Raw genomic sequence first — 15,776 nt, forward strand, 5'->3', positions numbered from 1 at the left:
AATGGGGTTGCGGGCGCCAGGGAAATACGAGCCCAGAGGGGGGAGGTGGGCGACGCAGAGTGTGTTCGGAGGGCGCCACGCCGCCGTGTGGTGTCCTTCACTCACCGAGCGCTAGCGGTGTTTGAATCAAAGACCGGTTTATCTAAGAAATGCCGGGAAATGTTTATTTGGTATTACCACAGCTTCCTGTACAATTACACGAGAAAAACAGGCAAAAGCTTAAGGGAAAAACTACGGGGTCAGTAGTGCGTCCAGTCCTATGTCGCACCTTCACTACGGCTGTGGGTGAGGGGCAGGCGCCCCCTCAGCGATGGTGACACAGCAGTGTCACCCTTGCTGGTGGCACCGAGCCGTGAGGGGGTGCTGATACACCACAGGGTGGTGGTGCTATCCACAGGGACCGGGACAGGCTGGAGAAAGGGGCTGACAGGAGCCTCAGAGTTCAGCATGGGAAGAACCAAGTGCTGCAGCTGAGAACAGGCCCGAGCGCCAGCACGGGCGGGAAATGCCCCGTGGGAAGCGGTTTGTCAGGAAAGGCCCCGGGGCTCCTGCTGGACCGATGTGTGCCTGTTGACACCGCTATGACAAGGCCAGTGGTGTCTGGGCTGCACCATGAGAAGCGCTGCCAGCAGGGTAGGGGAGGTGATGCTGCCCCTTGGCACTGGGGAGGCCACACCGGGAGTGCCGGGCCCAGCACTGGGCTCCCCAGGACAAGACAGACACGGACACAATGGAGGGAGTGCAGTGATTGGTCACCGAGGCCATAGAGGGACCAGAACAGCTCATCCTGGAGAAGAAAAGGCTCAGGAGGTCTCACCGATGTACATAAACTCCTGCAGGGAGGCAGCAGGGAGGATGGATCCAGGCTCTTTCCAGGGGAGCCCAGTGACAGCACCAGAGGTGATGGGCACACACTGAAACACAGGAAGTTCCCTCTGAACATCAGGAAACTCCTTTTCCCTCTGAGGGTGACCGACCACTGGCACAGGCTGCCCAGAAAGGTGGCGGTGTCTCCATCCTTGGAGATACTGAAAAACCACGTGGGAGTGATCCTGGACTACCAGCTCTTGGTGGCCCTGCTGGAGCAGTGGTTGGACCAGATGACAGCCAGAGGGCCCTGCCAGCCTCAACCATTCAGTCACCCTGTGAATTTCACATCATATTTTGTGCACTCTTCATACAGCAGCAATGTACCAGGACAAAGAACTGAAGGTATCTATTCAGTATTTATCTGTGGCGGTGTCTTTTTCAATTTTTCTGCTCCACCAACATATCCAGCTGGCAATGAAATATGGAAGAGGGAATGTTAAGACCCAAGTGCAACACAGTGGTTTCCCCAGGGGAGAACTGCAAGTACCATTCATGAAAACTTGGAAGAGTTAAGAGTTACAGAGAAGCTTCAGAAGGAATCAGGGTGTCACAGATTTAAAAGTTATTGTCTATTCAGGTTTTTGAATGATGAGGAGTTTGTTGTCTTCAGTCTTTGCTCTCATTCTGTCAGAATGAATGCACTGCACAAAGTACTGCAGCAAACATGAGCAGCACAACTGTGTCGCATCAGCAGGAGCAAGCAGCTCTTGGAAGTGTGACTGCAGCTCTCTGGGACCAGCTCAGCGACTTGGCAGCTCCTCACAAACATGACTCAACAAGCTCCCCGGCTCAAAAACAAGGTTATGTAAATGAGGTGTGCTGGTTATGAAGGAAGTTTTTGCAATACTTGTTCAGTGCTAAAGACAGGTTTTTTGAGGGTTATCTCCAGATTACCTTGAAACTGACTGATACAGAGGAAAGTGTAGCTTTCTAAGAGGTAATACATTTACAAGTAATTACTTAGATATTTTGTTGCTTAGCAACAAAGCGTTCTCATCTTGTTAGCAGTAGCTTGATAATGGATTTCCTCTGCTTTTCTTTGCACAGTGTTTTTATTTTAAATCTCCATTCCTTGCACTCACTTGTCTTTCTGTTGAATGACTTTTTATTGAGATCCCTACCACCTAAGAGGTGTCAAGAGCTGCCATTACCTTGGGAGTTGCCCTGTTGTCCAGGTTGTCATTGCTTAAATCTATGCATCAGCCAACATGGGCATAAGTTTCTTCTGTCAGCTGCTGTCACCTGCTTTTAGCATGACAGATGTGGGCTGCCAGGGAGGAGAGGGGTGTTAGTGCATAGTGTGTGCACAGGGTGGATGTGGACAAACCAGGTACAATATATTCATTGTCTCTGTGCAGGCATGAAGTGTGCAGGGCACATTCATGATCTGACTATTGCATGAAACGTGGTCATCCTACACCTCATTACTGCCATTTGGTTTGAGCAACCCATGCATTGCCCTTTTTTGCTGGGTTACAGAGCTCTGAACCCACCAAAAGCATATAAACATAAATCTCTCTCTGCAGGACAGTGCTCTAGCAGGGTTTGAATCAAAGAACAATCAAATCTAATCTTTTAGGAAGTAATGCTAAGAAATATTTATTCGGCATTGCCACAGCTTCATTTTTTGAAATTCAAAAATAGCATAAAACTTAATGAAAAAATACTAAAATTTACTCCATACTATTCCCTTAGATTTCTATAGTGGTTTTAGTCTCTCAGATTGTAAAGCAATCTCCTTGGTGAAATCTGCTCTGGTGCATCTCCTGGAGAAACAGTGCTGTGATAGTTTGTTAAAGGCAGTGAGCACAGCTAGCACAGCTGCAGTTTGTGAGTACCGTCGTTGCTTATTAAGATTGCCCTCAGCCAGTCCACCAAATAGACAGCATGAAAAAGGGTTTGTGTATTTTAATGTTGTATTATTTGACAGTTGCACGTTTTTTATTTCTTCAAATTCATGTAGCTTTTAAATACCAACATATTAATGGCTTATCTTGGAAAAGAATAGTTAAATTTAGTGTTGTGAAAAACACATAGCATGTGTCAGCATTTGTGAAATAGGGTGCAAAGACAAAAATTATTTTCCACATCTTTTTCAGATGGAAAAATAATTAAAAAGTTGTCAGAAATGGAGTTAGTGGAATTACAGACTGAATCACATGGCAAGCTAACTGACCACACAGGGGAAGCATGGGGTTTTTTTCTGCAGATCTTCTTATTACTTACCAGTCTCCTTTATAGGTGCTAGAATTCACAATGTCTTGAAATCAGGATGCCTAAAATGAAGCAGTGAGTAGAGACATATCAGTTTAATCCCCATCATCACTGTAGAATGGCTTCACTGAGTATATGGCATCCAATCACTGCATTTGTTCTAGTGCCATAAGAAATACATTTCAGAATTAAATTCTGCATATTTCCAGCCTGAGGAGTTCAGAGACAGAAGTAGGTCACAAAGCATTCCAGCTCAGGCACGCTGTAGCTGCATGCATTTCCCAAGTATCTGCTGGCCCTGGACTCAGAAATGGAATAGAGCACTCAGCACCTGACAGATTTTAAACAATTTAAAGCAGTATGAAGAGAAGCTACAATTGCTGGTGAGGATAGAACTTGTACACATCTGCAGCAAAACATCAAGACGGCAGCTAATGCCTTTGGAGAGCAGTAGCAGGGATACTGGTCTTGGAAAGCTGTGTATCACTTGCTGAGGTTATTCCTGTGTCTGTGGCCAATGCAGTGGGAGGGAAGGGGCAGGGAATGAAAATTACACTATAAAACCCTAAAGCAGAGAATTCTGTCTCTGTATACACTGTCACAAGCAAGTCAGGTGTCCTGATTGAGACTCTGTTTTTACTGTTAATGGCTTTTGGGGAAGAAAAATAACAAAACAAAACAAAAAAACCACAAACACACACACACAAAAACCCAAACAACAACAACAACAACACCACAAACAAAAAAACAAAACAAAACAAAACAAACCCCCAAAAAACAACAAAAACAAAAAAAAGATACCCTCAAACCTCAAAGAAAACCCTTCCCAAACAAAACTATCCAGCAACAAGAGCCCTTTACAAATACGAAATAGCAATTCAAAGTGGTTGTGATAGATTGCTGCAATTCACCTGGGCTGAATGCAAATGCCCTGACTGGAAGTGGGAGCCCAAGGAAATGGAGATGATTTGAAGTGACACAGTTTGTATGTGACACAGAATTTTACTGGAAGCGTCACATACACTTTCTTATTCAGACATTGCATCCATGTTCAGTTTCTTCTCACTTGAGGCTACGCTCCACAGTCTAAACATGCTAAAAATACCTATATAATAATAGGACTAGTGAAGTTATTCAGGAGAAGGCAGATTTTCACTTAGATTGGTGGAACAGCTCTGTAGTGGAGTGCAGATAAAACAGAACAGGGATGCAGAGGGAAATCTTGATTTGTTCAATGGTCACTGAAGGGAAGGGAGCACCATGGGAAGGATTTGCTTCAGAGTTTTCTAAATGAGAATTCCAGAAGGATATTTTTAAGTAAAATATAAGGGTGGGAAAAAAACCACAAAACTTTGTGAAAAATGCTTCATGAATTGTGACTCAAGTTGGATGTTACTGGCAGGTCTGTCCAACAGTAAATTTTCAACAGCATAGAGAGAAAATGATGCTGTCTTTCATTTAGTTTCATTTTGCTGGTATTTACTTACCATGAGACTTCAACATGCAGAATTAACCACTAATTGCCACTTTTACAAGACTGTATGCACCATTTTCCCAAAGCAAGGGGTGCCCTTACTCATGGCAGAGTTTCAGCCCAGAACTGGATGATTTATAAGGTCCCTTTCCTACTCAAGCCATTCTGTGATTCTGTGATTTTAAATCCACAGACTGCCTTTCGGTTTTAATGATCCAGAACCCTGTCTGCTACATAAGTGTTATCAGAAGATAGAGGCACTACCTCATGCCCATACAGAGAACACCAACACCAAACATTCTTTATGAATCAGCAGAAGCACCACTTCTGTTCATCTCAGTGGCAGAGGACTATAAATGTCAATAGCTTGTTTAAGCAGTGTTGGATGTTCTAAAGCCACTTGAGGCTTAAATGTTTCAATCTGTGAAAGAGCTGCACCACCAAGAGCAGCCGAAAAGTGGCCTTGAAACAACCAGCCTTACTTGTATGGTGTTTGGACCTAAAAGTCTTTTGGATTATGTCACCTAGACCCAAACCTTGACTTGCATGAATTAATGTACAGCAAACAATATATACAGTGTTTCACTGAGATCCTGAGGATAATGCTGGGCACCACAATGCCAAAATTCTATCCAAATCCCTATTAGCTGGCCACAATGGAACTGGCAAAGTGGAAAACCTTGTATTTCTACCCATCTCTCATTCCTTCTGATTGCAAAGGCTGTATCTCTTAAGTATGGAGCTCGGTTTTACACCCATCCTTTATCCTTCTGTTTTAGCTTTGTAAAGCAGCTGACAGCTGTGTAAATTCACAGCTGTGTACAGCCAGCTTCCAAGATCAAAAGAAACCATCAGTCATCTCTGTGTGATACAGTAATACAGGATTTGCTCTGAATTCATAGCTTTCACTTCAGCTAGATTTTGACTTCTAACAAGTCCAAATGATTGATGTTCTGGTTTTGGCTGGGATACTTAATTTTCTTTCTAGTAAGTAGTATAGTACTGTGTTTTAAATTTAGTATGAGAATGTTGAAAATGCACTGATGTTTTTGTTGCTAGAGTAAGTTTCTCATGCCTTGCCAGGAAGAGAGCTGAGTGGCACAAGAAGTTGAGGGGGGGACACATAAACCAGCCAAAACGATAGTTCCAGACCTTATGGCATCATGCTGAGGATATACCTGTGGAGAAAGTGGGCTGGAGGCCCATGCTCAGGGATTGCCTAGGAATCAGTCAGCAAGTGGTAAGCAAATGTATTGTGACTGACTTGTTTTGTAGATTCTCTGTTATTATTATTATCATCATCATCATCATCATAATTTTCTTATTTTTCTGTTGATTCAACTGTCTTTATCTGAATCTAGTCTTCTCATTTTTACTCTTCTGATTGTCTCCCCCATCCCACAGGAGGGGAGCGAGTGGCTGGGTAGTGTTTGATTGCCAACTGTGGTTAAACAATGCCACGTAAAACACTTAAAAGTGTCAAATACTCCATCACAGCTGTTCAGCTGCTCAGTGTAGTAGGAAAAAAAGGATGCCAATTCCTTTTCATCATCCAATGGAATAACAAAATATGACTACAAAAATAATAAAAATTGGGAGTTTTCTTACAAGTCATTTTATGGTTTAACTTTTACATCTATTTGTGTGTTCTTCCACCGTTCCAGTGTGAATGTGTGCCATCCCAGACCTTAGCAATAGTCAGGTAAGATGCACAAGTCCTTCCCTTCTACCAATGTGCTTTTTGCAGAGGACTGTTAGAGAAAAAAGGGCAGAATTAGGCTTAGCCTACCTTCATTTGTATTTAATACAATAATCACTCAAAGTCTCCTTGTTTTCATGATCCCCACTGATTTTAAATTGCAGGTGATAATTACAATGCTTTTAAAAATGTTATTTTAATAAAACATTTGAATTTCTGGCAAAGCAATTTTCTTTTCTGCATATAAACAAAGACTTAAGTGCATTTTTTTTCTAGAACAACTTGAAAATCAGTCCAGAAATTAGAACTCAATATGAAAAAGTGGTACAACTATTAGAAAACAAGGAATCTTAGTAATCAGCAATAATGCCCTTTTTGAGTTTAAATACTTTTGTGAAAGTCTAAAGTGAATAGGGGAGTGTAAAATATGTATGCAAATATAAATATATATGTGTATGTGTGTTGGTAATTAATCAACTTAGGCCCCTTAATAGTCTAATCAGGGACTAAAGAATTCATTCTTTACAGGAAAAAAAGACTTTTTAAATTAGTCTCTGCTATGCTTATGAGTCATAATGAAATAAGCCTTGTGCAACTTTGGTAAGTAATAGAGGGATTATGGAATTATATTGTGTCAGAACTAGATTCTGTTTTGTGCAGTTCCTTCTAAGGTGAAACATGGAAGAGAACAAGAACTCTACAGATGAACCAGGTTTTCAAGGTTCTTTTTTCCTCTTATTTATCTGAAATGCAAGTATCTCTAAAATGAAAATGCATGGGGTTTTTTTAGAGCATTTGTTCTGATATACTGAATTATTGAAGTGTCTTAACAACAAATACCTTTTTAAATGAAATCATATTTCTAACATAGTGGACAGACACCTAACTTTCAGTAGTAGCCAAGAAAACAATTCCACTCTGACAAGGTGCAATCAGGAGGAAATTTTATGTAACACTGCAAGTAATAAATAAATTATGCATAGCAAGACTAAATTCAGAATAAGTATACTGTGAAACAAAATACATTAGAATAATTGAAGAAAGAATTAATTACAGAGTTAGGATATAAACAGTAATGCATCTCAGGCAGAAGCAAACAACAAAATTGAAGGAAAGATAATTGTGGGCCGAGTTTGTTCAAGAGAAACAACACTTACAGGTGGGCAAATTAATCTGATCTCACAGGATGACAGTTTACTTGCAGAGAACCAGCACAAGCTTTATTCATGTTAGATCCTACCAGAAAGGATGGCATTAGATATACTGTGTTTGTATGTATGGCTTGAGCTTTGCACAGAAGTGCATTTTACTGAGGGAACTAGCTCCCTCTACACCTTCCTGATATTCTAATTGCAATTCTACAGCCACTCAAGCAAAGGATGTTTTCACAAACAGCAACATTTGAATAATTTCTTTAAATCTTGAAGTGTCAGAAATTCACTAATACATAAGCCTGTAACTGTGTGGAAATTTCCTAAGAAAGGTAATTTGCAAAACTACTAGGGAGGTGTTCCCCAATCTTAGAGTAAGTAAACAGCATATCTGGTAAACTGAAACTTCACAGCAGAAAATTCATTTTGGCATCACAAGTTAATTGACACCTGCATTAATTATGTTGTGAACTCTTAAAGCACCACACCACATTCCCTTGCACTTCCAATATGTGACCAAAGACAACACACGTAAGCAGTTAACTTACCATTCTGACTAAAAACTCAACCTTAGCTACGTAACATTCTCTATAAACACATTTACAGATACAAACTGTTATTCTGCATATAGGAAGCTATGATGCAGGAATCTTATTTCTACATGTGATCTGAAATGAAATTAAAAGCGGGCATCTCTTCTGGTTAAATGTCAAAGTGCAAAGGAGATGGCTGTGGAACCAGAGAGCGAATACACTTGGGTAATTTGGTATCAAAAAGGTCCTCAGAGTTTAAACATATGGAGAAAGTCATGCTTTACATTAACTGACACTTCACTTCTGATTCACAGCTTCATCCAAAACACACATCTCATCAAGAACAAAGCTGTCACACAGGTGGATCCAACTTTGCAAGGCATTACAGTAGATGTAGGAAGTTATATTTAGGTGGAAGTCTGTACGTGATTTTTAGTGATGCTCTTATAGCTGTTTGTACTATTTCATCAAAGCTAGATGGGAAAGACATTTGGGAGACATCTAGTAACTGTAGTAACTGTACAACTTCCTTGTAAGAAGAGTCCACCTAAACATTTTCCAGATCATCCCTACAATACTGACCTCATTAAGACAGGGAGATGTTATCTCCCTCTTCAAGCCTCTTCTAGGAAAGCAATAGTTGCAATAAATCTCTTCACTGGAAGGATTTACTGATTTACTGCATTGAATTTAATATTGCAAATCTAAAACAAGTCTCCCAGAAGTTTACATGTGGTAGACTTTTTTTTTTTTTTTTGAAGGGGGGGGATTTTTGATGAAGAAATGTATTTTTTCCACATCCATATACTGATGTAATACTTCTGAAGTTAAGTTGTCAGAATTTCAGGATTGAGGATTTACCCGAATATAAGGTACTTAAATGCAAAGCACTAGAGGCCATTAGGCAAAAATTCAAAAAACCCCAAAAACCCAAACCAAAAAAAAACCCAAAAAACCCAACTTCAATTTGCTTTTGCTGTGTCAAAATGGGTGAAGGTCTGAAACTTGGCACATAGGCTTAAAATTGCCTGTAATGGCTCAATCCAGTGACCTCCTATAAAGTAAACTATCCCAACCTCTTTCAACCAGCCCTAGCTGTTTTATTTACTTTTTTGCTGGCTCAGGTGGCTCTTGTCCAACTATGCACTGACCAAATTCAGCGTGTCCAAGCAGCACTAATCCTACTAACCCCATTAGGGGAGAAGGTAAGAGGTGAGCAAGTGAATAGTCATGTAAGAGCCAGGAGTTATAGCCAGAAGCATGGACTGCAGAAGAAAGCTTCTTTGAACAGCACATGCTATTTCTTCAGTTCTAGAAATAGTATGGATTGTTATCCTTAAGAAGAAAGAGGAAGCTAACACAGTTATCTTTGTTGGTAATATCAACTTCTGTTAAGGGGATCAAGGGGATGGACAGCTATGAAGTACTCCAAAGTAGACATCAAATAATTCAGTTTTCAGATTATCAGGCAAAGGTTATGCAGTTTTGTGGTCTACTGGTATACTTCAAAATAATGCCTCATTAATTTGTGCATAAGATGTTCTCTCTCTGGTACAGCTTATGTAATTTACTGAGGAAAAAAGGAAAGTACATCCCTAGGACAACATGACTCACTCTGAAACTGTCCCTTTTATCTCCCTCCTCCTTTACCAAAGACAGTGCAGCTAACTTCCCAAAGCCATCAAAGGTATTTGTCAATGTTGAAGAATACTGCAGCTCACTGACATTTATAGCATAAACTATGCTTGTATTCTGCAGCCAAATCTTACTTGAAATAATACTCCAGTCTCATCTGGAAACCATGGCAAGGCTTTCAATTTTTAAGCTGTCATATCTGACAGAGCTGTATTATCTTTAATCTTTCAGGAGAAAATACTCTCAATAGAGAACTGCACATGAAAAATAGAAATAGATTAATTCCCCTTTAAAGACTGCAATATTTAGTCAGAAGAGCTTATACAGAAATTGAGCAGTAACCTTAACTGTAGCACACTGCAAGAAACTAAAATGGAAGCACATTTTAAAAAGTGAACTAATTACAAATTGTGGGGTGGTCAGATCTCTGCTTTTCACACCAAGAGGACAAAGCTAGAAGACAGTCTGAAATGAGCTTTATGAGTTATTTTTCAGTATAAACTGATGTTTAAGTTTGGTATGCACTAGATACGATAAGCTAATTCAAGGACAAATAAAGGTCTGAGCATAAATCACAAAAAATTCTACCAAAATTGGTAGAAAGAAAGGCAGTGCATCCCAGAACAGTAAATTGAGTCTTGGTTTCCTTAGCTCCTTGCTATTCTTTGTTTTGCCTTGACATAAATAATGTCCTCTTACCTGCTGTGGCAACTTCATACAAATAAAACCAAGGAACGAGAGGTTATCTTTAGCAGCATAAATCAAATCTGACTATTGTGACTCTGACATCATTAACAAAATCCAAGACCAAATATACTTATTGCAACCATTTTTCGTAACTTTGATTTTATACTTCTGGGATCTGTTTTTTAGTTAAGCTTAAAGAATATAACTTTCTATCCCCATCATAAATCAAACATCATGGATGTCTTTAAATATTCTGAAAGGCTCTTAGTGGATACTAAGTATTTTAGATAAAGAGTCAGAGAAATGTAGATCTGGAAGAGATTTCAAAAGATCACCCATCTCTGCACACAGGCAATATGAAATATACTACAGTCCATCCCTATGAGATGTTTCATAAACCTCTTCTTAAAACTTCTATAATGGAAATTTAACAACTCCCATGGGAAGCATATTTTAGTGTATCACTACCCTTATAGTTGGAAAGTTTCTCTAGCTTGTCTTTGCTACAAATATAGGTTTACTTAAGTGGATACTAAGAGAAACTTTCCAATTATAATGATCATGAAGTATCCCCAAGTCTATATCAAGAAGCCACTATAATTTTCAAAGACATTCTGGTGTTTGATACGCATACAGTTATTTATATTTTCACGTTATCTTCTGATTAAAAAACTGATTTCAGTAGTTTTTCAGTAACAGACCTGAAACCAGAATTTCTTTTCTGAGACTGAGTTCACCTTTAATTCTTTAATTGACAGGACAAATATGTAATGCCAGTGTTAAACAACTATTCTGGATTATGTAGTATATTTTTGTATTAGTTGTTAAAAGCCCAGCACAAAATAATGATAAAAAAGAAAAAAATCAAAACATGTAGAACAAAAGTGGTCTTTCATTTAAAACTCAAGGATGGAGTTCCATATTCTACTCCAGCAGGAAGTCCTGACTTTAAACACATGACATAATCTGTTTCTATCTCATCTTTAAAAGGACACTAAATATTCATTTATATTAGAAGTTTAATGAAGATGCTTGTATGCAAAATATTTCAAATGCTAACACGAGGAGTGCTGCTTCTTAACAGGTTCACGATATGATACAGGAACATGGCATGTCTCTAAGAAAATCTGACAGGAAGCAAAGAACAAAACAGCAAGTAAGATACCACTTCTGCCAAATAGGTATTTTTGGTACTGGCTTCTATATAAAGTGACTTCTGTCTGCTGATAGTGTCTTGATTGTGTTCCTAAATCAGTGCATGATTTATAATGAATTCAATTGATTCATTTCAGTATCAGAAGTACAAAAGCCACAGAAGTGATACACTCTGCAACTGTGTTAAAGCTACCATAAAGGTAAATTGCTCTATTACAGGGCTTCCTGAAATCAGGGCATTCTGACATATCAGTTATTTAGAAAGCTACCTTTAGACAATCCAGTTGAGATACAACGAAACTGATATACCATTTCATTTCATGGTTTGTTGAAACATGCACAGAATGGTTAATGTTCTGTTCTCTCATGTTACTACTTTGAAGTAATCCTCATCTAAACTCAGAGTATATTTATATTTCTAAAGCACAAATCTATTTTTTTTTCAGCATTGTTCTAGCAGAATCTATATTTGCATCAAAAAGGCTTGAGGCAGCAAATGTCATGTTTTGCATAAAATTCTTTTTCTACTATGGTAACAAATTTCTTGCTGCCATGGGATTCTTGTGATATTTTTCCCTTCATAATTTTTTAAAAAATAAATAAATTAAAAAAAAAACCCACAGAGCGCAAATAGAAGCAAAATTTCATCTTATAGTCATTATTTCACATTCTACATTATATCCCCAATCAAAAAATGTTTTGTTTTACAAATATTATTTGTATAGATACAATATTGTTTCAGGCTTGCAGTCGTGAGAACAATTATACTGCGTGGCTACTGGAAATACCCTGCCTTTAGCCTTGTTATGCACCTGAGATGTGTGAAACTGTTTCAATTACAAATATATTACAGAAGACCTAGGGCCTGATCCTGCAAATGTTAAAAGCATCCTACAACAGCCATTTGCCAGTGATAAGGAAGAACAGATATTGGAGGTGCAGGATTATCCTAAATCAGGCCTTAAGTGTTAAGTGCATACAACCACATTATATGGTGACATCTCAAAGTAAAATCCTGTATTTTTATGTAATGCAGAAGTAACACACACAACTTACATATAGTAATAATTTATTCTGAAATGTTCATTTTAGTCTCTGTTGAGACATCACCCACGTCTCATTAATAAAAGAGCAGCCATCTCACCTCAAATACCAGAATATACAACAAGTTACAGCTTAGCAAAAAAATTCTACCTACTTTAAGATAAAATCTAATTCAGGTAAAATAATTTTGTTCAAGGTTTTACAGTTACACAGTTGTTTTTTTGTTGTTTTTTTTTCTTTTTCAGCGCACAAAGAAAGTGTAAATTGTTACACCATAACTATCTATGCACATTATGTGACCACAGAAATGTTAATCATTACTTCATAAAATGAACCATCAGTTCCATTCATGCAGAAAAGCAGGCTAGGAAAGCTTGTTCAGCGGAAACCATATTACTGTGAATTTCACAGCCACATGATTAATTATTGGGTTAGATGAACTCACAAATACTAAACATGAGTATATTTTTTTTTGCATAAATAATACCAATTCTTCCCTGATGTAGTTTAGTTGGTCTGTAATCTAGAAATTATTGGTAAAGCAATATGACTGTATAATTTCTATTGTGCTATTCTATGATTTCAATGACAAGCAATATTCAAAGGATAATGGGATGAGATGCATGTTAAACATGGGAATACATGTTAAACATACTGTACAAATACACTTGCTTTAGCAATTTTATTCCAAACTGTCAATCAGGTATTCCTGCAAAATATCACCAGTGGAGACAAAGTATACTATCAAATATGGCTTCCAGAACAAGGACCATCTAACAGGAATCAAAGCTATTTACAACAAATAAAAACAAAACAAACAAACAAACAAAAAATCAATCCCCATTTTTTTTTGTTTCATTTGAAACAAAGTTTCTAAGTAGCTGCTGTATATAATACATCAGGTTTTTTTTTGTTGTTGTTGCACTTAAACAGAAGTTACCAGGTAAGAACCAGAGTGACGTTTAGGGCTTTGTGTTCCACTGGAGTCAGTGTTTTCAGACTTGGTGTCACGTTTCTTGGTGCTGTTATTCACCGGGGTTGGTATCTGTGAGGGCCGAGCAGAGCTATTGTCCACGCTGCTCTTCCTGCGGCTCGGGTTGTAGTTGAAAGGAGTCACCCTTGCTGCCACAGCACCGATGGGGGAGCTGTGCTTGCTTGAGCTACTGGAACTGAATGGAGTACGCTCGCTAACAGTACTTTCGTTAATTTCTGGTGCAGGAACGGGATTATTCTGCAGAGGCTTTGTTTCAGTGCCTTTCTTGTCTGGACTGTCTATCTGAAAGAAAGAGTTCAGACGGTTTTCTAAGCCAACGGTACGAACAGGACCACCTCCATTCCCTGGGGTTTGCTTTTCTTGAATCTCTTTAGGATCTTTACCATTCATACCCCCTTTCTCTGAAATACTGTCAATAACAGGGGGAGTATTTCCAGTTGGGGACCTTCCAGACCGAGGGTTGTTAATTGGGCAGTCCTCTATCCTCACCCACACATCCTCTGTCTTAGAGACAGCTGGAGCCATCTGATAGATGAGGGTTTTGGAATCAGAGCCATTTGCGGCACCTGAAGAAGAATGCTGAGGATCATTCATTATCTGAGGAATTTCATTTTCTTTTATTTTTCTCCAAGTACCTTTTGCTGGTGCTTGGCTTTCTTTACTTTGCTTGTGTCCAGGGAGAGAACCTCCATGCTGCTTTTCATCTTCACTTTTTGCCTTTTCACTGGATTCTGAAGAAGCTGACAGAATTGAGGAGGAACTTCCAGTTCTCCGCCAAGTGCTTACACGAGGAAGTGATGAGGAATGCTTACTGTGCTCGCGCTTCCACGTTCCTGATCTGTTGATCAGCAGCCTAGATGGACTCTCAGAATGAGAACGAGCTATGTCATGACGCTTTGATGGTCTCCCATCATATTCTATGGTAGGGCTCTGATTAGGGGCTACTTTTCGCCAACCACTACTCTGGGCAGGTGAATGAGTGGATAAAGACATGTCAGGAAGAGAAGGACTTAAAACTGGGGTCTGTAGTTGGGACCTTGTGGGAGAATCTGGCCTGGAAGGTGACAGAGATTCAAATGAAGCTGACTCTTCTAATTTCCGTCTCAGAGTAGGGCTCGGAGCCTCTTTAATGAAAGTTGACTGACGAACGAGAGCAGGTCTCTCAGATCTGTCAGATTCACTTCCACTAGACTTTGTGGATGGCATTCTGGATAGGTCAGTCTTTTTGTTTGATCCACCAGTACTAAGAGTTTGGTTTAACCCCTTTGAAGCAGATTCACTTCGTGGTATGCTACTGGTACTCTTAGGTAAGGCAGTTTGCTTTGTAAGGTTTTGCTGGCTCATCTGCCTACTGGGTGGTGTGTACGACATTCTACCTGAACTTGAGGATTTAGTTGAAGCCGTGCTAGGAGACGATGTTCTTGGCAACTGTGACAGTTTGTTGGGAGGACTGATACCATTTCTTCCTGGGGAAATGGAGCTTCGTCCAGGAGATTGCAGAGGCCTACTTAATGGCTGCTGTTGAGGTCTGGAAGGAGTGGAGTCTCTAGATCCTGATCTAGAAGGTCCTTTACTTGATCCACTCTGGTTCAACCCTGATGGCTGCCTAGTCACAGGAGCTGGCTCAGGTTTCACTGATGATTTGGCTCCTCTTGGAGAACTAGTCAAACTTTGGCCTTCACTGGGACTCTTGGAATTCATGTTTTTGAGTGGGGGTCCTTTTTTGGAAACAGGGCTAGTACTTGAGGAACTATTTCGAACCCCTGGAATATGGATCATTGTTCTACCACGTGAAATTGAAGGCACACTTGTCTGTTGTGGTTGCTTCAAGCTTGAGACTTCTGAATTAGAGCGTGCTTTTCCTGTGATCATACTTTTATACACTTTCTTCCCTCCTTTGATTCCCCTGCTTTCTGATTCTACTTTTTTAGACTCCAGTGTACTCTTCTCTCCTGGCTTAATAATTCTTGGACCTTTATTACTAGTGAAAGGTTTTTCTTCTTGGTCTGGGGTAAGATGAAATGGTGACCCTAGAGAAATACCAGATTTTAATGAAAGGATAGAGTCAGAGTCTGATGAAGCTTGTCTAGACAGTGATGCAGCAGCTGCAGCTTGATGCAAGCTACTAACTATAGAATTTGCACCTTCTTGTATAGCTTTCCAGTCAAAGTTTTCTGAATCAGGTGAAAAACCATGTTCTGAATCTGGCCTCTGTATCTCTCTTAAATCCAGTGTTAAATCTTCTGCTAGTATACCACCTGTGTTTCTGGAATTATTTTTTTCACCATCACTCTTCATTCTTGAGGGCTTTTTCTTTTTA

General features: G+C 39.5%; 1 protein-coding gene across 1 annotated transcript in view; it reads right to left on the bottom strand.

Annotated features, from left to right (window-relative positions):
- Positions 1–7,184: 7,184 nt before the first annotated feature.
- APC (APC regulator of WNT signaling pathway) overlaps positions 7,185–15,776 on the bottom strand; it is a 93,765-nt gene continuing 85,173 nt past the window's right edge. The window contains 1 exon segment of the mRNA XM_031064533.1: positions 7,185–15,776. Coding sequence (XP_030920393.1) covers positions 13,388–15,776 — 2,389 coding nt within the window. The 3' untranslated portion in view covers positions 7,185–13,387.

The sequence above is a fragment of the Geospiza fortis genome, unplaced genomic scaffold, assembly GCF_000277835.1.
Source record: "Geospiza fortis unplaced genomic scaffold, GeoFor_1.0 scaffold794, whole genome shotgun sequence".
Classification (NCBI taxonomy): Eukaryota; Metazoa; Chordata; class Aves; order Passeriformes; family Thraupidae; genus Geospiza; species Geospiza fortis.